Source organism: Danio aesculapii, chromosome 25 (assembly GCF_903798145.1).
Source record: "Danio aesculapii chromosome 25, fDanAes4.1, whole genome shotgun sequence".
NCBI classification, from domain to species: Eukaryota; Metazoa; Chordata; class Actinopteri; order Cypriniformes; family Danionidae; genus Danio; species Danio aesculapii.
In genome coordinates, this window is record NC_079459.1 from 26,399,157 (window position 1) to 26,425,006 (window position 25,850).

Below are 25,850 nucleotides of genomic sequence, written 5' to 3' on the forward strand. Positions count from 1 at the left end.
ATATATATATATATATATAAAAGTGAGGGGGAAGTGATACTTCCCCCTCACTTTTAGAGACAGACCATTTAGAAACAGGTGATATGAACATAAACTTGTGGATCTCATACAGATGTCCCCCCACTTTTAAAAATGTCCACTACGCCCCTGTATATATATATATATATATATATATATATATATATATATATATATATATATATATATATATATATATATATATATATATATATATTCCACTTTATACTTTGGAAACATGAAGGTCGTATTTGCTCATTTCATCACTCTTTAGTCTTTGAGTTTTGTTCATGTTCATAGTAATAACTTTTTAATATCCTCGCTTTCCTTCGGCTTGGAAACGGGCTTGCCTCAGTGGAATGAACCGCCGATTTAATTTTGCACATTAAATTTGAAACTTCACTTTCGTTGTAGGCTAAATTATTTATAAAAGCTCATCTTCCATTAGTGATAGCGATATTCCATTAAGAAACTGCTAATACTGAGATAATACAGTTACTAATTGAATGCAGCTTAATTGGCCCTTAGTTAATTTACGATCCAATCAAAACTCAAACGCGGAACGTATGAGCCGAGAACTTTTATTTTGACGCACTCGCGGAACACCGCGGCATGACCTGGAAGTCCTGAATTTCCTCTTGTCGCATCACCCGTGTGTCGTGTCTGTCAGCAAGCTGTTACTTACATAAACTATTCGATTTAAACTATGAAACATTTGACAGGGGAGTGACAATAAACAGCCGCCGCATTAAAGAAAGAATGATACGCTGTTCAATCGCTCGCGTTCGTACACCGCAATAAAGAAGAGTGTTCCTGAAACGCTGCTGTTTACATTGAGACAAACACATCATATTTAAATTGCTTCAGTTGGTGAGTGCGCTCTCGTTAACCTTTTATATGTTCGACAAGATTAGGACATATGTTTGTTTTCTGATTTCCTTGTGATGTATCATATGCATGTGTTACTTATTCTTCAAATTAGTCCAGTCAAATTGTATATTTTAATTGTAATAAGGGTGTGTCTCTGAGGGGAAACTCAAATACAGATGTAGGTCAGTTAGAAAACACATGTTCCTTTGTAAAGAGCAAACAATGATGTCGTTTGTTTTCACATTCCTACATTAACTGACCTGCTTTAAAGAGTTTATAACCATAGTAATGCACACATACTTAAGAATTTCGAGTTTTATTTTAACATAATGCAATTGAATGTTAACTTCTACACTCCAAAGTAGCATATTAAATTGAGCAACTTTATTAATCCCACCAGGGGCAGTTAAATTAGGGCAGCAGCATCATGATACAGCAAACACATAAAGAGACAAATCACTTACAAACAAGATTAAGAAAGACAATCCAGCATGAAGATTAATAATTTATTAAATCATAAAAAATACTATAAGAAGGACTCCTACATTAAATATTTAAAACTTGCTAAAATGTAAGGTTATAAAGCCTTATTGCCTCAGGAACAAAGGTGAATATATATTTGTTACACTGAATTCCAATAGTCAACTTTATCAAATAAAATAAGTGTTGTTAACTCAAAATTGACAAAGTTAATTCTACTCATTTGTAAGGAGACTGTGTTGAAGGTAATGAGTTCATTAAATACCTCATTACTTCAACTTAAATGGAGTAAGTTCACAGTACTCATATAGTTTCGTTTTTTTTTTAACTCAAATGGTTTGTGATCGGTGATCTCAAACGGTTTGAGTTACCTTAACTCATTTAGTTTTACAGTACTCAGTTGGTTTAAGTTCTCTTCATTTATTAGGTTTTATTGTGCTCAAATTGCTTCATTTACTCAAATGGATTAAGTTCACAGTACTCATTAGGATTAGTTTTTGAACTTAATTGGTTTGTTGCAATCAGTTTCCTCAAACGGTTTGAGTTACCTTAACTTAGTTGGTTTTGCGGTACTCTGTTGGTTTGAGTTTTCTTCATTTATTGGATTTTTCTTTGCTCAAATTGCTTCATGGATTAAGTTCACAGTACTCATTAGGATTAGTTTTTGAACTTAATTGGTTTGTTGCAATCAGTTTCCTCAAACGGTTTGAGTTACCTTAACTTAGTTGGTTTTGCGGTACTCTGTTGGTTTGAGTTTTCTTCATTTATTGGATTTTTCTTTGCTCAAATTGCTTCATGGATTAAGTTCACAGTACTCGTTAGGATTTGTTTTTGAATATAAATGCTTTGTTGCAATCAGTTTCCTCAAATGGCTTATTACCATAACTTTTTGGGTTTTACAGTGTAGAAGAGCATTTAATGCTTTTAAACCTTCCAGAGGGCACCAGTGTAAAAAAAAAAAAAAAAAAAAAGGGAGTGAGGGGTGAGCATCATCTTCTATCACACTTTGATTTTTTTTCTTATCATTTGCTGTTCATGTAACTCAGCTGGACTCCGCAGAGGCAAACCAATAATCTTGGAGATAAACTTGACTAAGTTTTGAAGGCGATTTTCGTCTCTAACTGAAAGTGAGGAGAACCAGCATAAAAAGGAAAAGCTTATTATACGCTCAATATAGCTAGTATAAAAAGTTCTCAGTGTATATTTTTTTTCTACACAGCAAGAGTTCAGTTTCCTTGTAACATATAGTTGAAATCAGAATTATTAATCCCCCTTTGAAATGTTTTTCTTTTTTTTAAATATTTCCCAAATTGTGTTTAACAGAGCAGGGAAATTTTCACAGTATGTCTGATAATATTTTTTCTTCTGGAGAAAGTCTTATTTGTTTTACTTAGGCTAAAATAAAAACAGTTTTACATTTTTTTAAAAACATTTAAGGTCAAAATTATTAGCCCCTTTAAGCTTTATTTTTTGATAGTCTACAGAACAAACCATTGTTATACAATGACTTGCCTAATTACTCTAGTTAACCTAATTAATCTAGTTAAGCCTTTAAATGTAACTTTAAGCTGTATAGAAGTGTCTTGAAAAATATTTAATCAAATATTATTTACTGTCATCATGGCAAAGATAACATAAATCAGTTATTAGTAATGAGTTATCAAAACTATTATGTTTAGAAATGTGTTGAGAAAATCTCTCCGTTAAACAGGAATCGGGGAAAAAAATAAACAGGGGGGCTAATAATTCAGGGGGGTTTAATAATTCTCACATCAACTGTACATCCACTTTAACTCAATACAGAAAGGGCATCAGAGGTTTTTACATTTGCACATTCGTTCAGTGACAACTTGTGACATGCTACCTATATTGTTTACCATGTTACTTTGAATATTCAACCTGAAATCACATGCAAGTATGACTTCAAAACAACACTAGCAGTATTTATTTGACTGTGAACAATGTTGTATTTTAGTCATTTGGTGCTAATATGATTGTACTAATTAGAATTTGCAAAGAATGCTTTTATATTAATAAGGAGAAAGTCTGAATGTGTGTAAGTAAAACAAACATTACCTTAATAATTATTAGCATTTTCTGTTTGTACAAACTAGTTATTTAAATTGAGCTGAAACAACACAATTATTGAGTTTTTTTTTTTTAAGAGACAAATTGTTTTATGTTCAATCGACTTTAATTTGTTAACTAATAATTTAATTGAATTCCCTCATGTTGTCCCAACACAAATCTAATGTGTGGAACCCAGTATTTTTATTACAGCGTATAGAAATGTCCAGTGTTGATCACCAGCATCACGTGTCTCTCTTTTGTGTCTTAAACAGGGATGCTCAAACTAGGGCTCATGGTAGCCTTTGATTTGGCCCACCATCCCATCTGAGAAGAGAGGGAGAATGATAAGGATGGTTTCGAGATTATCCATTCAAATTTAATACAACCTTTTGTTTTTTGTTTTGTTAAAAGCTAACTGAAATTAAATGTTTCAATTAAATGGTGTGAATCAATCAGATTTTGTTTAAGTGTTCACAGTCACACTCACAATGCAGAGACTTTGGTGAGCTAGGAGTCATTCTGCTTGACAATTCAGCATTGAACTCCAATGTGTTTTAAATGTGATTGTTAATGTTTTTTTATTGCGATAATTTAAACTACATTAATACAATTAAAATAATAATAATGAATACTAATGATCAGTAATATGTTTTAAAGTAATGTGTTATTTATTTTGAAATATATTATGAAAAAATTAGGAAATTAGCCAACTTTAATGTAATATAGTTTGGTATATTAATCTGCGGCCGACAGCTCACAATGATATTTGATTTTTGGCCCTTCATATGAAAAAGTTTGGGCACCCCTGGTCTTAAATAACCCATAAATAGATGTAGGATTCTTTAAAAGTGATTTAACCCATTTCTACACCCACAGACTTTATTATTATCATTTTAATAATATTTTTTTTTTGTTTTATTCCAGCACAGAACGGAGCATCCGTGAATAATCCGCTTCATCTCTGAGTGAGTTTCGTTGCTTTGTTTGAGCCTGGATGGAAGTCATATGATCTGTAGATCCTGGAACGGGTTTAGTGAAGCCCTCTGTGCTGTTTGCAGTGTGATTTGTAAGGGGTGTGGCGGAGCTTTATCTGCAACTATTTTCTTACCTCAAACTTCCTTATACTCAACAAAGCCTGTGGAAGTGCAGCAAATCGGCTCATGTTTCTATCACAGAAGAGACTGTAAAGTTAAAAAATAAATAAAAGATAAACAACATGCTATTATTATATGTGTGTGTTTTTATAGTGCATTTGTAGTCTAGGTTTAGTCTAACAATAATGTGAAAACGATGTTCAGAGGAAATGTCCAGAGTTTGTTGCTGTAGTGTTTCGGAATTTATACTAGATGGCGCAATTGTGTCACATTTAGGCTCACTGTCACAATATTTTAACTATTGAATTCTTTCCATCTATTTAAACGTGTTTAAAACTGCTTGAAAATGTAATTGTTTTGCTTTTTACAATAATTGATCTTACTAAATATCTGTAACAATTATTAACTAATTAAATTAAATCTTTTTGCTTTTGCATAAAATGAAAACTCTGAACTTAAAATAATAAATTAAACTCTTTGAAATTAAAATAAATATTTTTAGGATGAGAAATGCATGACATGCACTTAAGATTGATTGGAAATTTATATAAGAGAATAAATGACAGTAATTCAGTGATGGGCTTGGGGGAAACATGCCATTAAAATTCTGTACTGTACTGTATTACTTGCATGCATGTGTTCTCAGCATGATTGATTACAACCCCTTTTGAAAATTAATATTTTTATACATTTTTCAGTGACTATAGCCTATAATTTTTGATCCATTAAACAAAGTTTTTTAGACTTATTTTGCTTAAATTAAGAGTTTGGTCACCTAATGCAATACATTTACATTACATCATATGACTTATTGCTAAAAAAAAAATAAAAATACAAACTACAAAATTTAACAAATCTTTTGTTGTTGTTGTTGGTCTCTCTTTTTTATTATTTTATTTTTTTATAATTTTTTTTTTGGTGTTTATTCATTTTATTTAATAACGATATAACCTCTTAACTGATATAATATATGTTCTGTGTAAATGCACCAAAATATCTAATCTAATGAGAATTAGTTGCAATGTAACTTAAACTTCCCAAATGATGTTTAACAGAGCAAGGAAATTTTCACAGTATGTCTGATAATATTTTTTTCTTCTGGAGAAAGTCTTATTGGCTAGAATAAGAGCTGTTTTTTTTTTAAACCATTTTAAGTCAAAATTATTAGCCTATCTATCTATCTATCTATCTATCTATCTATCTATCTATCTATCTATCTATCTATCTATCTATCTATCTACTTAAAAACATAGGTCTATAAAAGAGCTTGAATTAAATTTGAAATTAAATTTATGGTTTATTTCAGCAGTTGTGCTCAATTGTCAACGACAGAATGAAAAATTGAAATTCTTAAATCAAAAATCTTACATTTAAACCTTTAATAATACATTTAATAAATTTTTCAGAAACCACATTTGAAAATTGCCTCTATTGAATTAAACAAATTTTTGTAGTTCTTTAAACAAGATTTTTTTAATCGGTCAAACATTTGTAAAAATTTGTAAACATTTGTAAAAATTACTCTATTTTTAACATAGATACTAAGTGTAAGTGAAATGTTAAGTACTTTCATGGCAGTACATATGCTGGGTTATGAATTACAAAGGTGATTGTTTTAAAATTAACGGTGCTTTAAAAAGTCAGTGAATCTTTTGTTAATGAAACTGTGGGAACCACGATTGCTGGAAAAGTTTGAAAATCCACCTGAAGAGATTGAGAATTGCTTAAATTTCACTTTGGAAAATGTTTTTGTTTTTCTCCCAGATGTTGGGGATGTGACCCTCTCTCACATTATGGTCTCAGCCACTCATGTGATCATGACTGTCCATCCTGTCCTGGTCCTGCTGCCCATCCTGGGACTCTTTGTGCTTCCATGTACTCCCACACATTCTCTAAATGGCCTCACTATTGTGGCTAATAAGACTGTGGCAGACCCAAAAGATTGCGGGACTGAACTCTGTAAGTCTTTCTGTTGTAGTCATTCCATTATAAATACACAGTCCTTAATGGATTTTTCTGCCATTTAGTTTTAATTCAAGATTTTTGATGATGACATGTTTGAATAAAAGATAATTTGAAAAGGTAATTTAAAAATGAGATTGTTTTAAACTATAAATGTTATTCATATTTTTAAGGCAGAGTTTGTAGTATGTGAATCACTGCAGGACTCAAAAAGAGGATTTTATTGACCTACTCAAATTTTGTAATACACACACACACGCATGCACGCACACATACATGCATGCATACATACATACACCTATCTATATATATATATATATATATATGAATAAATAAAAAAATAAGTTATTTACAATATATATATTTTATACACATTTTTATTATGGTTTCTTTAATAAAAGAAACTATTTTCAGAGAATGCATTGTAATGACCTAATACAGGGTGTCCGCAGGGTCTTAAAATATCTTACATTTCAAAAAATAAGTTATAGGCTTTATAAAAGTCTTATATTCACTGAAATGGTGTCTTGTAGGTCTTAAATAATTGTAAACAGGTTGCAATTTTCCTATGTTCATGTAAAGATAAGCCAAGCGGGCCAACAAGCATTCAATCGCCAACAATCCATTTCATTAGAACTTTTAACCGAACTGTTTATAACTCTGTTGGTTTAAAGGTTTAATTATCATCCTTAACAATATTTGTTTAAACGTTCTCTGTGAATTTATAGTCCATATATGGTGAGGACACTGACCTAAACGGTCTGTTGTGCATACATTTATTTTATTACAGTTTATAAATAAGGTTTTTTTGTTGAAGATTGTGTATGCATACAACTAGGGTTTGCTTGTTTTGAGTTTATTTAAAATATGTTGCTAAGAAATAACTAATTATTCTAGAATATAAAAAAGCCCTGTATAAGTCTGAAAATTGATTTATAATGGTCTTAAAAAGGTCTTAAAGTCTTATATTTGACTCTGAAACCTACAGAAACCCTGTTATAAACAATACAATGAATATGTAATATTAATAACATGGACACTTTTGTCACAAATCATCATTTGTGCAAAGCATTGTGATAATTTTATCTTTGTGTTCTATCTACATCTGCGGAATGTGTCAAAACAATTTTTAGTACGTCATAGAATACAATCGTTAAAGATATAATTGCCATTTCTGTCCATGTGGACAAATTTCTGTCAACATTTTGTCGCTCATGTCATTCCAAACCTGTATGACTGACTTTGTGTAGTGCACAATAGAAAATATTTTTAAGAACAATGAGAACCAAACAGCATTGGACGCCCTAAAATGTCTCTTGTGTTTGGCAGAAGAAAGTGATGCATGATGGTGAACTGATTTTTCATTTTTGTGTGAACAATCTCTTTAAATTTGGAAAACTATACACGTGTATGATTTTAAAAGTCTGTATCCGCTTAAGTGTGACGTCACACAAAGCAGCATCCCGGTCCAAGCGCTCTATCAAACTATATGGGGAGACTCAACAAATGGTAATAATAAACGTTTACAAAGCGCTGTAATACTTTTGAAAATCACAATCGCAATCTATATATCCATGCCTAATATCCGATGGCCAGAAAGTGCTTAATTTTTTTTTATAAATTGTTCAAATATTGGTGTCTGATGCAGCAAGTCCAGAGAGTGTCGTGTACACCATGATCTTATATAAAATTCACTTTAATGTGTGATCTGAATAGGGATGCAATGATTATAGATTTTGGTTGTATGATTATAGTCAGGAATAATCACGATTATTATGCATTCATTAATTTCAACTACTAACTACTTTTCAACTAATTTCCACACTACTTGTTTAGAAAATCGCATTAAATATTTTTACGTGTTATTTATTGATGCTCAGTAACCAATTAATGTTGGTTGTAATTAAAAATAAATGAAAAGCTTTTTCACATTTGAACATAAGTAATAATTTTACAGTGAAAATAAATGACAGAACAATGAATAAATAAATAAATTAATAAAAAAATAAATAAATAAAAAGAAGAATAATAAAAATAGTATTTGTCTAATGTAAGTCAAAGCTACATATTAGCAACAATAAACAAATGTAGAAACGTACAGTTGGCATAACTTTTAGTTGCAGCAGTTTTGTTCCGTACAGAAACGCGGCGTTGAGAAGCCTTTACGATTAATTAACCATTACAAATTAAAGCATGGTTAATAGAGAAACCGGTTAATCGCTGCATCCCTACCTACAATGCTGCATACATTGCGTCATACACATCAGTCAAGCTCCAGCCGCATACCTTCATTAGAAATAACAAAATTGTGCGTGCAAAAGACGTGATATGTGAACATCTCTTGCATGCGGTGTGAAAGAGGTGTCAGTTGAGAGCCTCAGTCATAGGTAATCTAGTGTGTGTGTGTGTGTGTGTGTGTGTGTGTGTGTATTGATGTACAGGCTTGGTTGATGTACAAGCTTGGAACTTTGAACTAGGGTACAGTTGGCATAACTTTTAGTTGCAGCAGTTTTGTTCCATGCAGAACTCGGCGTTGAGAAGCCTTTACGACTAATTAACCAGGACATATTAAAGCATATAGTGAAAAAGGTTAATAGGGGTGTTAACCTACACTGGTCTCATGGTTCGGTTACAATTATCATGCTATCGATTCGGTTCAATTCGATATCACTGTTCATTGACGATGCTTTCCATAAATTATTAGATTATTTTTTTTTCTTCACAACACAAGATTTTATTATTTTTTTAATAATCTATAAATATAGTATTCCTTTAATAGATTTAGTATAGTATGTATTATTTGTAATTCAATTTTGTTCTTTAATACAAGCATGAACTGTACCTTTAATTTGACCTGCTCAAAGAAAACACTCTTTTTGTATGTTTCAAACAAAACTCCAATACATGCACAGAAGACAGCATGAGCATTTATAGCAAAGAAACTAATGTAAATATTATCCCGCTTCCTTTTCGAGCGCTGTCTTACACCCCTATGTTTGGTCTTTGTCTTCACCCGCTCAACAGAGAGGGCTGCTATTGGCTTTAGAAATGAAAGCGCTGTTCACCAATGAGTTACGCGGGAAGAACAGCCACGGTTACAGTTTGTATGCGAATAATACGCGGTTATCACAGGTAATCCATAATAGACACAGTGGAGAAAACTTGCACCTCAGGCACGCTCGTGTCTGGATCCACAAGTATCGCTTTAACAGCCGAGAGGAGAGGAAAAGTTACCTCACAAACAGGCCAGTGGGTTAAATGTCCAGAGAGAGAGAGGCAGAGATGGATTTTTACAGCATTTCTCCCTAGTAGTGAAAACGCGGCTCGTGTGCTGTGCCTTCTTCGGTGTCAATGAAAGACTTTCCAGCAAACTCACAAGCAGTTGTATTGTGCATAATTATCTACCTTTTAAGTAGTATGAGCGTTTTATTTAGTCGCCCTCGCCTCCTTCACCATAGTATTCTACTGCGACATCGCGCATAGGAGATAAATGACGTCAGTACGTAATAACCGGTTATGATCTATCACTAAACTGATATCAAATTGTCCCCATCTGCATCACGGTGCACAGAAGAAACAATTATTTTTGACACCCCTACCGGTTAATCCTTGCATCCCTAGATCTGACTAAAAAGTGGTCATAAATGAATATTTTGTTAATTCAAATGAGCAGTGGCTTGGACCTGGAAACAGTATTCCATACGTCACCACTTAACAAGCGGATAAGGCAAGTGACAGTCCCATCAGCTGGCCAAAGCTCTAACATGGGACATCTTTATAGTTAGTTGGTTCGAGATTTGATGCTTTTCCACTCTTTCCTAGAATTAAACCAGCCTTTTTTTATTTTCAGTTTTTTTGGAGTGCTTGAGAATGAAATGCAATCTGCGTGCAACCTTCAGAGATACAACAGGGTACCTGTTGAATATCATTTTTTTTTTATTTTCAAAGTAAAGCCATATGCTTTTGTTTTGCTTTTTTATACATCATGTTTTCCCCTTGAAGGACGTGCACTTTCAAAGAGGGCCATGTGTTTCGCATTTAAGATGAAAGGGAGGCCTGGGCTGGCTGTTCTGCTTATGCGCCAGGCGCTGCTTCAGCGGGTCCTTCCCTTCTTCCAGTCCTCGTCAAGACATGCTCTTTTTTTAATTAAATCACTTTCTTTTTTTCCCTCCTTTCACTTTGGCCACACACGTTGCACTTGACTATCTTGCCACCTCTGTAAACAAGCAGACAGCCCAAATGACCCCGGGGTGGGGTGGGGGGGTTTCTGGCTTTGTGTTTGGGGGTAGAACTCCTGGCCCTGCCCCCCGTCCCATAACACACACACACACACACACACACACACACTCATACACACGTCGGTATTGAGTTTCCATCACGTTAACCGTATAGAGATCGAACGCAAGGTCAGAATCGCCACTGCCATCTGGAAGTCTGCAATGTTTGGAATGATGGCGAGCTATAAATATATAAGCATTCCACATTCCAGTGGAGGGAACGGTGTGTTTTTTCAACACGTCAAAGACCAATCGGACCTGTGGCGACTGCAAAAATCAAGCCAGGTCCTCTATGGTTTCATACCGGAATCCATTCGTTTGGATTGGTTGGTTTTCTGCTTTTAACAGCTGGAGAAGTGTTTAAAATAGGGGAAAAATGCAACCGATGCATCTGGCCTCTCGATTTAGTGTGTCAACAATGACCAAGTGATGATTCAAGCTCCGCTTTTTTACCTCACCGAATTATTGATTCACCTGGAGCTTTTAAACACTCGCTGATTGTCCATTGGCTCGCTCCAGAAAGGGAAATGGGGGCATTTTGGAGCTTTTCTGCAGTGCCAGCGCAAGCACATTCTTTCTAGCCCCGTTGGTCCCGCCTGCTTAAGTAATCAGGGGAAGTGGGAATAAGGGAAAGAGTGGAGACGGATGTGGAGGTTGAGGTGTGCTGTACCTAACGCACACATGGCTGCTGGGATGAGATCAAAGAGAGGTGCGGCGAGGCCTGTTTTTTCTCCCAGACGTCGCTCGTTCTCCAAGACTGCAGAGCACAGCATATGCAGTTTGACATCCAGTAATGAGCATTCAGGGAACGTCTTTGTCCCAATGAAAACAACCTAAGGTTGATGAGTCACAAATCGCACTGTTCGTATTATTTCACATTTTAGAGCCGGCTGTAAAATATATTTTGCAGTGACACTCTAAAAAGAGCAGTTACAAACCTACTTTGGGTTATTTGTCCTATTAAATTTGGATTATGACTGCAAAAATAAATTATATTTGGGGAACATTGGTAAAACACATGGTTACATTTTTAATCTCTTGTTTATTTCCTAATATTTGTATAGGATTTGTTTAAAGAGATGGTTTGCTCAAATTAAACTTTGCAGTTTATTTACTCACCTACAGGCCTTTTTTTTCTTTTGAATACACAGATGAAACTGTTCATGTGATGCGGAGAATTGACATTAAACCAATAGTTATCCAAAAATGAAATCTGTCATTTACGCACCATTTATTGCACAGAATAAGATACTTTGAACATTTCTGGATGAATTTGTACCTATTGACTTGAGTAGTAGTTTCCTTTCGTACTACTGAACTCATTTGACCATCAACAAGCATTTTTCAAAATATGTTCTTAATCCACAGCCTCTGCAAACATCTTAAATGGGAAACTTCTAAGAATCATCTTGATTGATTTATTGTTCGTTTTTCAGGTCCTCAGAACAAATCCTGCACCCATGCCTTTCTTTATAAAGAAAAAATGTGTGTTCTGATTAGCTGTGCGAATGATACCCAGAACTCATCTTGTGGAAATTACACTAATTTCATCGACCTGTTAGTGGAGCAAGATGCGAACTCAACAGGTAATACTTTTATTCTACTATTCCTATTGTATGATCTCTGTGCTATTCTTCTTCAGTATTTCTTTTCTTTATTTTACCATTATGCAGTTCAGCAGCACATTTAACAAGTTTTATCGTTGTTTTAGAAAAATGAACATCACTTTTTAATGGGTGCTCAGCCGAACAGCAAAAAGTGCAAAAATATATATTCAAAAAGTCGGCAACACCGAAAAAGCCAATTTATTAAATTAAAAAGGCTGATACAAGGCGGGAAATGTTTTGAGCACACCGGCTCTTCATCAGACACAGTTCATCACAGTATGTTTGCTCTTTGTTTATACACTTCTGGATCACATACTCACAACAAAAAATAGAAAAAACACATTTAAAAGGAGCCGGTGGCCTCCAAACATTACATGCCTCTTATTAGCCTTTTTAATTGAGTATATACATACACACACACACACACACAGTTGATATCATAATTATTAGCCTCCCTTTTTTTTCCCCAATTTTTGTTTAACGGAGAGAAGATTTTTCTCAACACATTTCTAATCATAATAGTTTTAATAACTCCTTTCTAATAATTTTTTTGTCATGATGACAGTGAATAATATTTGAATAGATATTTTTCAAGACACTAGTAGTATTCAGCTTAGTGACATTTAAAGGCTTAACTAGGTTAATCAGGTTAACTAGGCAGGTTGGGGTAATTAGTCAAGTTATTGTATAACGATGGTTTGTTCTGTAGACTATCGAAAAAATAATTAGTTTAAAGGGGCTAATAATTTTGACCTTAAACTGGTTTTTAAAGAAATAAACTGATTTTATTCTAGCCAAAATAAAAAAATATGACTTTCTCCAGAAGAATAAATATTATTGGACATACTGTGAAAATTTCTTTGCTCTGTTAAACATCATTTAGGAAATATTTAAAAAAGAGAAAAATTAAAAGGGGGGGCTAATAATTCTGACTTCAACTGTATGTCTTAGAGTTAGAAATATTTTTTATTTAATTGAATATTTCTTTTTTTTTCTCGTGTAAATCTTGTAGTCTTTAGTTAAACATCTTAAGCAGAAGCTCTGCAATTTAGTTCTATCCTGTATTCCAGTGCACCTCAAGCATGTTCCTGGAGGACCACCAGCACTCCATGTTTTAGATGTCTCCTTTGTCTGTCACAAATATTACAGGTCTTTCAGTCTCTGAATGAACTGATGATCAGAATGAGGTGTTTTATTAGAGAGACCTGGAAAATGTGTTTTCCAGGAACGTGGTTGAGAAACACTGCTGTATACAATGAAAATAATGCTTTCTGTTCTGTGATTGCATTGGATTAGTTTTGTTCAATTTCACATCTTTTCTACTATTTTAGTTACTTATGTTGAATGATTCATTTAAGGGGACATGTTATTGATTATTTTAAGATCTATTGATGGTTTATTGGTCATTATTGACCGTGTTCACACTTGGTTGATTTGGTTTGATTAAAACCAACTCTGGAGCAGTTGACAAAAAATGACTATAAAACTACAGTGCTTAAGCACACCTGTTGTTGGTTTTCCTTGTCTTAGTCGCAATCTTATCCATTACAGTTCAATATAGGTTTTATAAGTCATTTTAGTAGATTTTCATTTCTGCGCATCACGGTGGAAATTTTGGCTCAATTTTGAGTTCTCTACACGATGAGAATTTTCAGCCGATAAATATCCATAACATGCACAGTGATCACCTTTTGACCAAAACACAGGTGTTTCCTCAGATTATGGGTTAAAAACTAATGCTTTTCTTCATATGAGACTCTTTTTCAAACCAAGACAACTAAGGCCATGTCCACACGTATACAGGTGTTTTAATAAATAGTTTTTCACTCTCTCTGTCCACATAAAAATGCTAAATTGCACTGATGCATGTTAAGGGCACGCCAAACCAACAGGGGGCAATAATGATGCTTTTAGGCTGGGCTCATACCAAACAGGGAATAAAGTGTGTGTATAAATAAATAAATTATTAATTAAAAATAATTATTTTCTAAATTTTCTTTTTATATATATATAAAATAATAAATTGCTTACTAATCAACAAAGGCGAACAGGCACAAAATATGCAATGCTTTGCTGCGAATGTGTGGAATTTTACAACTCAATGCGATATCTCAATTTTTTAGCAAGTTTTATCATTGTTTCTATGTTAGGATTATATTTTTATTTAACTTTTATTTAATTTTCTATCCTGTTCCATGATTGCATTAGATTAGCTTTGTTCAGTTTTACATCTTGTTTTCTAGTATTAGTAACTTGTGCTGAATGATTCATTTAAGGGGGCATGTTTAAGGACCCCATTCATACCAAACGTGGAATCAATGCAAACGTGAGAGTCAGATTACCGTCACGCAGGCGGACAACACAAAATATGCAATGCGTTTGCTGCTAATGTGTGGAATTTTACCTAATTTCCATCTTCTATGTTCGGTGTGAACCCAGCCGTGTTTCCAATATTTTGGAAAATCTTCACCTGGTCTGAGTTTTCAGAAAAGTTTGGTTTAAAGTTGGTTTAAAGACACTGCGTTTTCGAGTGGGCAAACCGCGAAACCGCGTAGAACAAAGTGTGGTTTTGAAACCATTTGTGTTTGTGTGGACAGGGCCTAAACTACAAGTATGAATCCAGTTTTCTCTGGAGTTTTATTTTTTTTAATGCTACTATAAACATCCCCTAACCCAAACTTTATTTATTTTTTTGCAGACTCTGTCCATGTGAACAAAACTCAGACTGACGAATCAGAACTTCCCATTCAGTCTTCTGCCAACCAAAACTTTTCCCAACCTACTTCAAACAGTTCTTCATCCAATACCACTCAAACATTAGCACCTCAAACTAACGTCTCAAACTCAACGGTAACCCCAACACCGACCATTTTACAAATCAACTTAACTACAGGGCCAACCCCCACAACACCAAAGCCTGCCATAACTGTTGCGGTGCCAAATATAACCGTTCCAACACCAGCCTCAACGTCCACAACACCAACCATGACCACCTCTCCAACAACTACCAGCACAACGACACTTGCACAAACCACAAAACAGCCTTCACCAGCAGGGACCAAATCATCCCCCAACATCTCACCATCAGTGCCTGCAACACCTCCATCCATTCCTTCAACCAAACCACTCCAACCTACTGCCATTCCAACATCTCCAGTTGAGAAGCCATCACAAAAAAACTCAACAAACCTGCCAGTAGTGGTTCCCACACTGCCTAAAGACGTTCCCAAAGGGGGCAAAGCTATAGTGGAGGTGGCCGGAGACCCTTTGACCAGCCACCTGTTGAACACAAGCTCCCTATTGGCCGTTCTACTCTTCGGCCTGCTTTTTTTTGTGGTCGCGGTGGCTCTTTTCGTCAAGCAAGCGTACGAGAGCTACAGGAGGAAGGACTACACTCAGGTCGACTATCTCATCAATGGAATGTACGCCGATTCTGGGGTCTGATTTCAGTATGTTTACGTTCGGTAGCAGATCGACTTTGGTAGCACGCATTTCAAGTTGAGCAAGATGATTTGGCGCGTATATTTCGTTTCTATGCAGACTTGGCTTCCACGTAATTCTTGGCACCACGGGGCTGAAGCCTTAGTATTACCTTAGCCCTCATCCTTCGTTCGACGAATGTCATTAAATAAGGGATTCATCGTGCAATATTTGGAAATGTCCGGTCTGGTGCGTCACGTCCAGTGTTTCATCTGCAGCGGACGAGTTGGCTGCAATAATTGCCTTTTTTATGTTTGTCGGAACGATTCAGGAACATTCAGAAAGAGTTGTTTATGAATTATTGCCTCTTTTTTTCGTATTTGTACGCGTGCGTGAGGAACAAATGCCAAACCAGGAATTGTGGAACAGAAGCACATTATCGTAAAGCCAAGGGAATAACTCAGCCATTGCGTATTTGGTGTCAGGAACAAAAGATAGAAAGGTATGAAGTGTGATCGTTTGATATGTGCCAAATTGATTTTGTAAGTCTTAATAGCTACATTGTTTAAAAAAAAGAAAAAGATATATATAATAAAGAACTTACTTTGCACTCGGTCTTGTTTTATTGTGTGTGAAGTGTCTGTCTCTGCTAGATGTTTACTTAACCGTGATCCATGATTTGGCCGTCGTGGAATTTGTGCAACCACGAAAATGTGAGCTTTCATCACTGTGGAGCTTCTGTGTATTTTTAAGGGCTCTGGGGGGATAAAGGAAACCTAAAATGAAACATCTAGAAGTCAAATTACAATTGTACAACTTTGTGTACAGAAAATAGCAATTAAAATTGTGGATATATTTTCAAATGCCCCTTTGAATTAAATATACATAACCCGAAAATAAATGAAAGGCATTTAGCAAATTATAATTTCGAAACCAGGTATGATCAGACGGTCTATACCAGATGTCGAATTGGACATTCTAGGTTGACACATTCATATTTATTAAATAACGAAGAATCACCTAAATGTAACAACTGCCAGACTGCTCTTACCATCAAACATATTTTGTTGGAATGTAGAAGTTTAAATTCCATTAGACAAAATTTTTATAAGGAGAGTACTTTGGACATTTTTAAAAAGGTACCACCAGGAAGAGTTTTACAAATTTTTTTTAATCAAAAATAGAACTGAAAAACCATATTTAACTTTGAATAATTTTTTTTGTGAATTTTATCGATTTATATTTTATGTATTTGTCTAAGTAATTTTTTTATATAATACGAATTTGTTTTTATCATGTAATATTTTAATGTAAATCCATTTGGCCACGAAATAGCCATAAGTTGCTGATGTGGCAATAAATATGTAATTAATAAATTAATTAATTAATGAAATATACATAATTCACCCACAACTTAAGATATGTTTTTTCTATTAGTAAAACCATGGATAATTTTCATAGTAGTATAGTCTTTTGTTGTTTAATGTGATTCAACAGCACATGTTTTTTTTCAATATTGCGATGACTTCCAATAAATTTGTGTTTGGATGCATAGTAAATGTTACATTTCATATGATTATGCTCTTAATAGTTACACTCGCTGACCACTTTAGGTACATTTCACTAGTATTGAGTTGGACCCATGTTTGCCTTCAGAACTGCCTCAATCCTTCGTGGTATAGATTCAACAAGGTACTGGAAAACTCCGCAAAGATTTTGCTCCATATTGACATGATAGCCTCACGCAGTTGCTGCAGATTTGTCAGCTGCACATTCATGATGCGAATCTCCCGTTCCACCACGTCCCAAAGGTGCTCTATTGGATTGAGATACAGTGACTGTGGAGGCCATTTGAGTGCAGTGAACTTATTGTCATGTTTAAGAAAGCAGTCTGAGATGATTTGCGCTTTATGACATGGTGTGTTATCCTGCTGGAAGTAGCCATCAGAAGATGGGTACACTGTGGTCATTAAGGGATGGACATGGTCAGCAACAATACTCGGGTAGGCTGTGGCATTGACACAATGCTCAATTGGTACTAATGGGCCCAAAGTGTGCTGAGAAAATATCCTCCACACCATTACACCAGCACCACCAGCCTGAACTGTTGATACAAGGCAGGATGGATCCATGCTTTCATGTTGTTGATGCCAAATTCTGACCCTACCATCCGAACGTCGCAGCAGAAATCGAGACTCATCAGACCAAGCAACATTTTTCCAATCTTCTATTGTCCAATTTTGCTGAGCCTGTGCAAATTGTAGCCTCAATATTGTGTTCTTGGCTGACAAGAGTGTCACCTGGTGTGGTGTTTTGCTGCTGTAGCCCATCTGCCTCAAGGTTGGACATGCTGTGCATTCAAAGATGCTCTTCTGCATACCTTGGTTGTAACGAGTGGTTATTTGAGTTACTGTTGCCCTTCTATCAGTCTGGCCGTTCTCCTCTGACCTCTGGCATCAACAAGGCATTTGTGCAAACAGAACTGCCGCTCACTGAATATTTTTTTCTTATTCAGACTATTCTCTGTAAACCCTAGAGATGGTTGTGCATGAAAATCGCAGTAGATCAGCAGTTTCTGAAATACTCAGACCAGTCTGTTTAATCACTTAAATCCCCTTTCTTCCCCATTCTGATGCTTTGTTTGAACTACAGCCGATCGTCTTGACCTTGTCTACATGCCTAAATGTATTAAATTGCTGCCATGTGAATAAAGGTAAGTGTATATCTCAACCATTTTATTCTTGGCCTGTAATTGTTGTTCTCTTAAAATAAAAAAAATGCTTTAATTTAAGTTGTAGGTGACTTTTTTTCTTCAGTTGAACTTTAAATGAGATATTTGCATATGTTTTTAATGATTCATTAAATACAAATCAACCACCACCATTTTAAAACAAAATTGTTGTGTATTTAGGCAACACAAAACTAATATTATTTGTCAACACTGGATTATTAATGTTGTAAATAATGCTCCGTTTCTTGCAGAAACAAACGTCACCTACATTTTGTATTGTTGAGGGTGAGTAAAATAACAGCACATTTTAATTCAAACTAATGTCCTTCATCTGGTGAAATGATACTTTTTCGTATGTTTGAAAAACATCCCCCAGATCAGCACAGAATCCATGGAGTTTTAATCCTTATATAGGCTTGTTCATGACCAAGCAGAAAAGGATGCATAAGATCAAGGGGTCCACCGGCTCATGTTCGGAGCCCCAGGTTTCCCATCGTTTCAAAGTGTTTTACGAGTAAAATCAGCCTTTGGAGTAAACAAGATGCCACACATAAACAAGCCACATCTGTCAGCCGATAATTGCACCTTGGAAACATGCAATGCACATTGTCTAATTTTAAAGGTCTGGAAGTTTATTGGCGTGGAGGAAAATAACGAGTTGAAAGGAAGGTAGGCCGACACCTTTACAGCAAGCTCTCCAGGGGATCGTTTTGTTTTGGCGGGAAAACAACAGTTTCTGAAAAATGTGGATTTTATTAGAGAAGCATGGGACGGGTTCTGGTGTTATCTTCTCCAAGCATTGTGAAACTACTTTCTGACCTGATCTGGCCTTCAAAACCATCTTTTCACAAGCTATGATTACCACATCTCTTGTTGAATGCTGCATTTCTGTAAATCCCAAAAGGAATAGTCTGTCTCAGGCCTCAAAATTTCCCAATCTGACTTTTATTTGGCATTCATACGTTGTGAATTTTGAGCCAAAAGAGAAACAATGTAGACCAATTTCCAATAAGAAAACGTTAACCTCTGTTTCCAAACAAAACACTGGGCCTTTCATTTGTTTTGATGGTTTGGTATTGATTCTCGTCTATTAGCCGTTTATTTGCTGCAACTTTCATCAGAACATTCCCATTTTCCCCTGGTTGTGTAACTGAGTGGCAGATTGCTGCAAGGCTTCGGGCCGACTGTGAAACCCTGACTATCAATTTCCAGTGAAAAGTAGGTAGCAAGCAACAGGGTTAGCGCAAAGCACATTGACATGTTGCCTCTATAAAGCCTTTGTTTTAAGAGGTCTTGTTCCAGATGGCATCTGTTACGCGCGAAATATGTCTTGCGTTAAGTCTTGGACACGTTATTACAAACTCGACGCTCACGGTCCATTTTAGCTCTTATTTTTTTTGATAGCTCACATATCACCAACAAGAAGTTGCTTTTTTGGGCAAGGTGCCGCTCCTGGGTCAAAAGATAATTACGTCATCAACCACGACATCAATAATTATTAACAGGCACGCTCTAGACATTTCCAGTGACGCTGTGAGAAAATAATATGAAGAATTGAGCTGAGAAAATTATAGATAAAAAGAGTGTTGGCATGGTGGCTCAGTGATTATCACTGTCACCTCACAGCAAGAAAGTTGCTGGTTCGAGTCCCGGATGGGCCAGTTGGCATTTGTGTAGAGTTTACATGTTCTCCCTGTGTTGGAGTGCATTGGGTGAGATAAGTTGTCCGTAGTGTATGTGTGTAAATGAGTGTATGGGTGTTTCCCAATGATGGGTTGCAGCAAGAAGGAAATCCGCTGCATAAAACATATGGATAAGTTGGCGGTTCATTCTGCTGTGGTGACCCAAGATTAATAAAGGGACTAAGCCGAAAGTGAATGAACTTGGCCATAGTGTATGGCTGTGAAAGTAAGAGTGTATAAGTGTTTCCCAGAACTGGGTTGCAGCTGTAATGGCATCTGCTGCGTAAAACATATACCGTAATAGTTGGTGGTTCATTCCACTGTGGCCACCCCTGATTAATAAAGGGACTAAGCCAAAAAGAAAATGAATGAATTTGGCCATAGTGTATGATTGTGAATGTGAGAGTGTATAGGTGTTTCCCAGTACTGGGTTGCGGCTGGAACGGCATCCGCTGCGTAAAACATGCTGGAATAGTTGGTGGTTCATTCTGTTGTGGTGATTGCTGATTAATAAAGGGACTAAGCCGAAAAGAAAATGAATGAACTTGGCCATAGTGTATGACTGTTAATGTGAGTGTATGGGTGTTTCCCAGTAGTGGGTTGCGGCTGAAACGGCATCCGCTGCATAAAACATATGCCGGAAAAGTTGGCAGGTCACTCCGCTGTGGCGAACACCTGATAAATTAAAGTCTGAGTTGAAGGAAAATGAAAGAAAAGGGGGGCTTGAGTACAGCATCCATATTTAAATTTCAACCCAGTGGTATTATAACACCATCACCGGCCCACACGACCAAAAAACACAAAAAACAGCTCGCCTTTTTGTCCAACAGGCAGTGGAGAAAGTGATTGTTTTTTATTTGCGCACGGTGCTCGGCGGATCAAAGGGAACGCCGAGAGCCATATTGCACAGGTGACTGTAAAGGCAGGTTTCATTACAGCATTTTTCTCTAGGCCCGGGAATTACTGCCTGCTTTACTCACACGCACGACGGCGCACATGTGCTTTCACTTTGGATTTGGAGTTGGTTGCAGAACTTTACCATTCAACCCATTGAGCGCTTTCAGTCCGCCAGGGGTTGAGTTTGATCCTTGATGTTTACAACACCTCTGGACTCAAGAAAGAGGCCGAAATGAATTTGCAGCATTGTGTTTTAGTCTTTTATTGGCTTACATATGAGTACGAAGAAAGAGAGCAGGCTAGCAACTAACAAGTGTGCCAAGCCAATGAATTGATATGTCGTTCACTCACAAAAGCAGGTTTTAAACATTTAAAAACATAACTTTCTAAAAAATATATATATAATTATTAGACTATACCACTTTCAGCTCGAAACAAAAAAACAACGTTTGGTTTTGTTTATTTGTGATTTTGGGGACTGAAAACCTAAACTTCTGAAATCAGAAAAACGTTGTAAAAATGACCCCCAACCCCTTTCCACAAATCAGCAGTTTTTGCAACGAAACATTATCCAGCAGTTTAGTATTGGTTTTGTGCAAAAAGTCCTTTAATGTGCCATTAATTAGTTGGTTTTTAAATTATTCTTTGCTCACGAGTCCATAAAAATGTCCCTCTTAGGGGACAATAAAGTATGCAAAAATACAAACAACAAACTATTTGCGGAAGCTTATGCACTTACTGGCCACTTTATTAGGTACACCTGGGTTGGACCCCTTTTGCCTTCAGAACTGCCTTAATCCTGCGTGGCATAGATTCAACAAGGTACTGAAATATTCCTCAGAGATTTTGCTCTGTATTGCCATGATAGCATTACACAGTTGCTGCAGATTTGTCGGCCGCACATCCATGATGTGAATCTCCCATTCCACCACATCCCAAAAGTGCTCTATTGGATTAAGATATGGTGTCTGTGGAGGCCATTTGAGTACAGCGAACTCATTCTCAGGTTCAAGAAACCAGTCTGAGATGATTCACGCTTTATGACATGGTGTGTTATCCTGCTGGAAGTAGCCATCAGAAGATGGGTACACTGTGGTCATAAACGGGTGAAGATGGTTAGCAATAATACTCAGGTAGGCTGTGGAGTTGACACGATGCTCATTTGGTACTAATGGGCCCAAAGTGTGCCAAGAAAATATCCCCCACACCATTACACCACCACTACCAGCCTGAACTGTTGATAGAAGGCAGGATGGATCCATGCATTCATGTTGTTGACATGTTGACAATAACCATACAAAAATATAAGTTGCTATTTGGATATCCCATACTGGTACCAATTTCTTTCTTCTGTTGAATAAAAACAAATTCATTGTTTTGTTTTCTCAGTTTCTGAATTGCATTTGCTTACCAACATTATTCAAAATGTCTTCTTTTGTGATCTACAGAATAAAGAAATATTCTTTTGGTACAACTTGAGGGTGAATAAATTGTTATTATTGCTAAATATATCTCTTTAAATATGCACAAATGTGGGAAACATATTAAACATGGTACTTATCGGAAATAAATACCATGTTAACTATAGTAACTGTGTTGTGTTGTTGTTTACAAAGGTGCAGAGAATTTTAAATCTCTAAATATAATTTGGTATGCTAGTATTATAAAGAAACCATTTCAAATAAATTACCCAGTTTGTCAGTCAGGTTAGGCCAACATGTTTACCATCCTGTTTACCTAAAGCCACATGGGTTAAAAACATCCAAATTTGCGGTGTATCAAACTAAGTTTATTAAGAAAACAAAATATGATCTAATAAAATGTCCTGAATATTTCTGAACTTATATTTGACAATCTGCATATAGACTCAACCCAGGTTGTCAACAACCAAGTTTACTCAGTCAGGTTTGCGTTAGCCATTAGCTCAACATGTTTTTGTCCTATATTTACCAAGCCACTGGGACAATATTGGTTGTTTTAACCCAGTGTTTTGTAAGAAAACAAAATAGGATATAAAATATGATTGAAATATAAAATATGATCATTTAGAGAATTCAAACGTGTTTCATTAGTTTCTCCCAAAACCTAAAAAAACATAAAGTTTCTCCCCAAAACTTTTTCTTTATTTATTATTAGATTCTCTCTCTGGCATAACGTTTTTCCAAGACGAAAATGCAAAGCTCTGTGCCCTTACTGTACCAACAATTGACTAATTCAGGCCATTTTTTGTTTCTCCGAGGGATTTTTATTACTATGAAACAAACATTGAAGGTTCTTTTCACTGAAAATCCCCTCAAGCACCAGAACACAGAAAGAGGATAATAATCTTAATTTTAACCCTCAACCACCCTATAAATATAACACGAAATCATTGTCCTTCTAAGAATATGGCAAAGTTTTGCAACATTAAAACAAGAAAAACAGAAAAGTGACCTATAAAATGATCCTGTAATGTCCGTAATTTTCCTCTGGACCTGATGACTGTTATACCATAAATGACCTGTAGCGGGCAGTACAACAAATCATATTGTCCACTATTGGCAACCCAAATAGTGTGTAGATAATCCTGTGATTTAAAACATCTCAGTTACTCATTTAAATCTTTCTGTTAAATCGATGGTTTAAGCACATTTTCAAAAGAATTTATGTATGTCAAATACATTTGAATTAAGTCAATTTTAAAGCAGAATTTTGATCTTATCAGTTTTGTTTGGTTTGTTTGTAAATGCTAGTTTATTTCAATGTGGTGATGTCATCGGCCCTGCTTGATGTCAAACTATTTCATAACTGTAACAAGAGGCAATTCGATGATAGCTTTACATTAAAACACCTGTCATGGGATTATTTATCAATATTTTCGCTTTTTTGGATTCTCGGAAGTTTTGGAAATTAAAAATGTAAAACAGGAATTATGTTAGGACCATTGTTTTTGTTTACATCCCTCAAAATGATCTATGGACACAAAGTTAAAAGTCTTGGCTACAATTCTGCAATCAGACAAGATGATCGTTAAATGACAGCGTTGATGTTTGCAGTTTTAACTTTATATGCTGATACATCAAAAATAATATTATTATGGCAGTGTATTTGAGCTTGTGATAACAAATCTGGATATACAGATATACAAATCTTATAACTGAATGCCTCAGGTGATTTATTTTCCCGGCTTTTTATTTAGCATCAGCAAAATGTACAAATACACAATTTTGGAAAAACCCATTATGACAACACATGACACAATAGCCATGAAAATAGAAATGACACCACCATATAAAAACACAGAACTATTCATAAACATAAAACATTTTACTTGCATTGCTATTATCGGTTACTACTGGAACATGATAAGTTAGAAATTGGGGGGGGGGGGGGACAACAAGTATATACATATATATATATATAACCTTTGATTTAAAGTAATTACACAATTGTATTACTACACTGTAAAACCCAAAAAGTTGAGGTAACTAACCATTTGAGGAAACCGAATGCTACAAACCATTTGAGTTAAAAAACTAATCTATATGAGTACTGTGAACTTACTCCATTTAGGTTGAAGTAATGAGATATTTAATGAACTCATTACCTTCAACACTGAGTTCAAAACTCTTTTCAAATGAGTGGAATTAACTTTCAGTAAATTTTGAGTTAACTACACTCGCTTCATTTGATAAAGTTGACTGTTGAGTTTTACACTTTATTATTATTACTGTTGTTGTCGCTGTAATTATTATTTAATGCAATGCTGGGATGTTTGCATTCATGCCTAGATTTAAAGTTCCTCTGTTTTTAACATTTCTTGACTTATTTTATGGTTAAAATGAAAAAATAGGGATAAAAAAACATGTCAAATTGATTGAAAACCTCGGTTTATTCAGAGTTTAACAAATAAGATTTTAAATTACTTTGAAATTACTATTTTCTGTAGGATGCTTTATCATTTGATCAGTACCAAAACTGGAATTAATCCAACAAAATACCGTAAGATGGTCCAAAAATTAGTACAGCCAAATTAACATGTAAGGGGCAAATATTAAATATTAAGACAAAAAAATCAAGATAAACATAAAAAATATTAAATTTAGTTGAAAGTTTGCAGTTTGTAGGCAGTTTTTTGCAATACCTCATTTGAATTTAAATGTATAATCTTTCTATTCTAAAAGATGTTAGGTGACCAAACTCTAAATGCACCAAAACACATTATATAGGCAATATTCACAGATAAATGGATACAGAACTGATATATACGTATACAATATATATATATATATATTGTTACGTTTTTTCCTTCTTTTTGACGTTGCATGTTAAAAATTGTTGCATGTAAAAATTGTGATATGAATAACTAAACTAAGTAATAAGCTTTATGGTGTGTTGCCAGCCAGGCGAGCGCTCCACAGCGCCGCGCAATCCCTGTTGATGACGTCGATCAGTTTCCGCTGTCAGTCAGTCATTCCCCTCCTCGTGCCTCCTCTACTATCGCTAGAAAAGTCGCTCGGGCGAAAAAAAAGTCCGATTGATCGACCTACGGACTAACAAACTTTCTCCTAACACCAATACCTCGAAGAAATGGAGCTGGGATTATGGAATTAAAGCCCGGAGCGCTTGCGATGGAGATTTTATTGCTGGAACTGCTGCTTTGTTGTAGTCTGACGGTGATTCGCGGTGAGTAAAAGAGTTTTTGTGGAGTTTTCCTGCGGCTCGGAGGTGTTGAAGTCATTATAACTCGGCGAACAATGTGA

General features: G+C 35.4%; 2 protein-coding genes across 2 annotated transcripts in view; both read left to right on the forward strand.

Annotated features, from left to right (window-relative positions):
- Positions 1-627: 627 nt before the first annotated feature.
- On the forward strand, positions 628-16,411 carry wu:fa25f02 (uncharacterized). Its single transcript, XM_056452203.1, has 5 exons — positions 628-888; positions 4,363-4,403; positions 6,297-6,491; positions 12,208-12,357; positions 15,077-16,411. Exons 3-5 carry the CDS (start codon positions 6,326-6,328, stop codon positions 15,820-15,822), a joined length of 1,062 nt encoding a protein of 353 aa, XP_056308178.1. The 5' UTR covers positions 628-888; positions 4,363-4,403; positions 6,297-6,325; the 3' UTR covers positions 15,823-16,411.
- Positions 16,412-25,559: 9,148 nt separating this feature from the next.
- lrp5 (low density lipoprotein receptor-related protein 5) overlaps positions 25,560-25,850 on the forward strand; it is a 129,133-nt gene continuing 128,842 nt past the window's right edge. Inside the window, exon 1 of the mRNA XM_056451349.1 lies at positions 25,560-25,773. Within this exon, the coding sequence (XP_056307324.1) occupies positions 25,692-25,773 (82 nt within the window). The 5' untranslated portion in view covers positions 25,560-25,691. The remainder of the gene's footprint in view (positions 25,774-25,850) is intronic.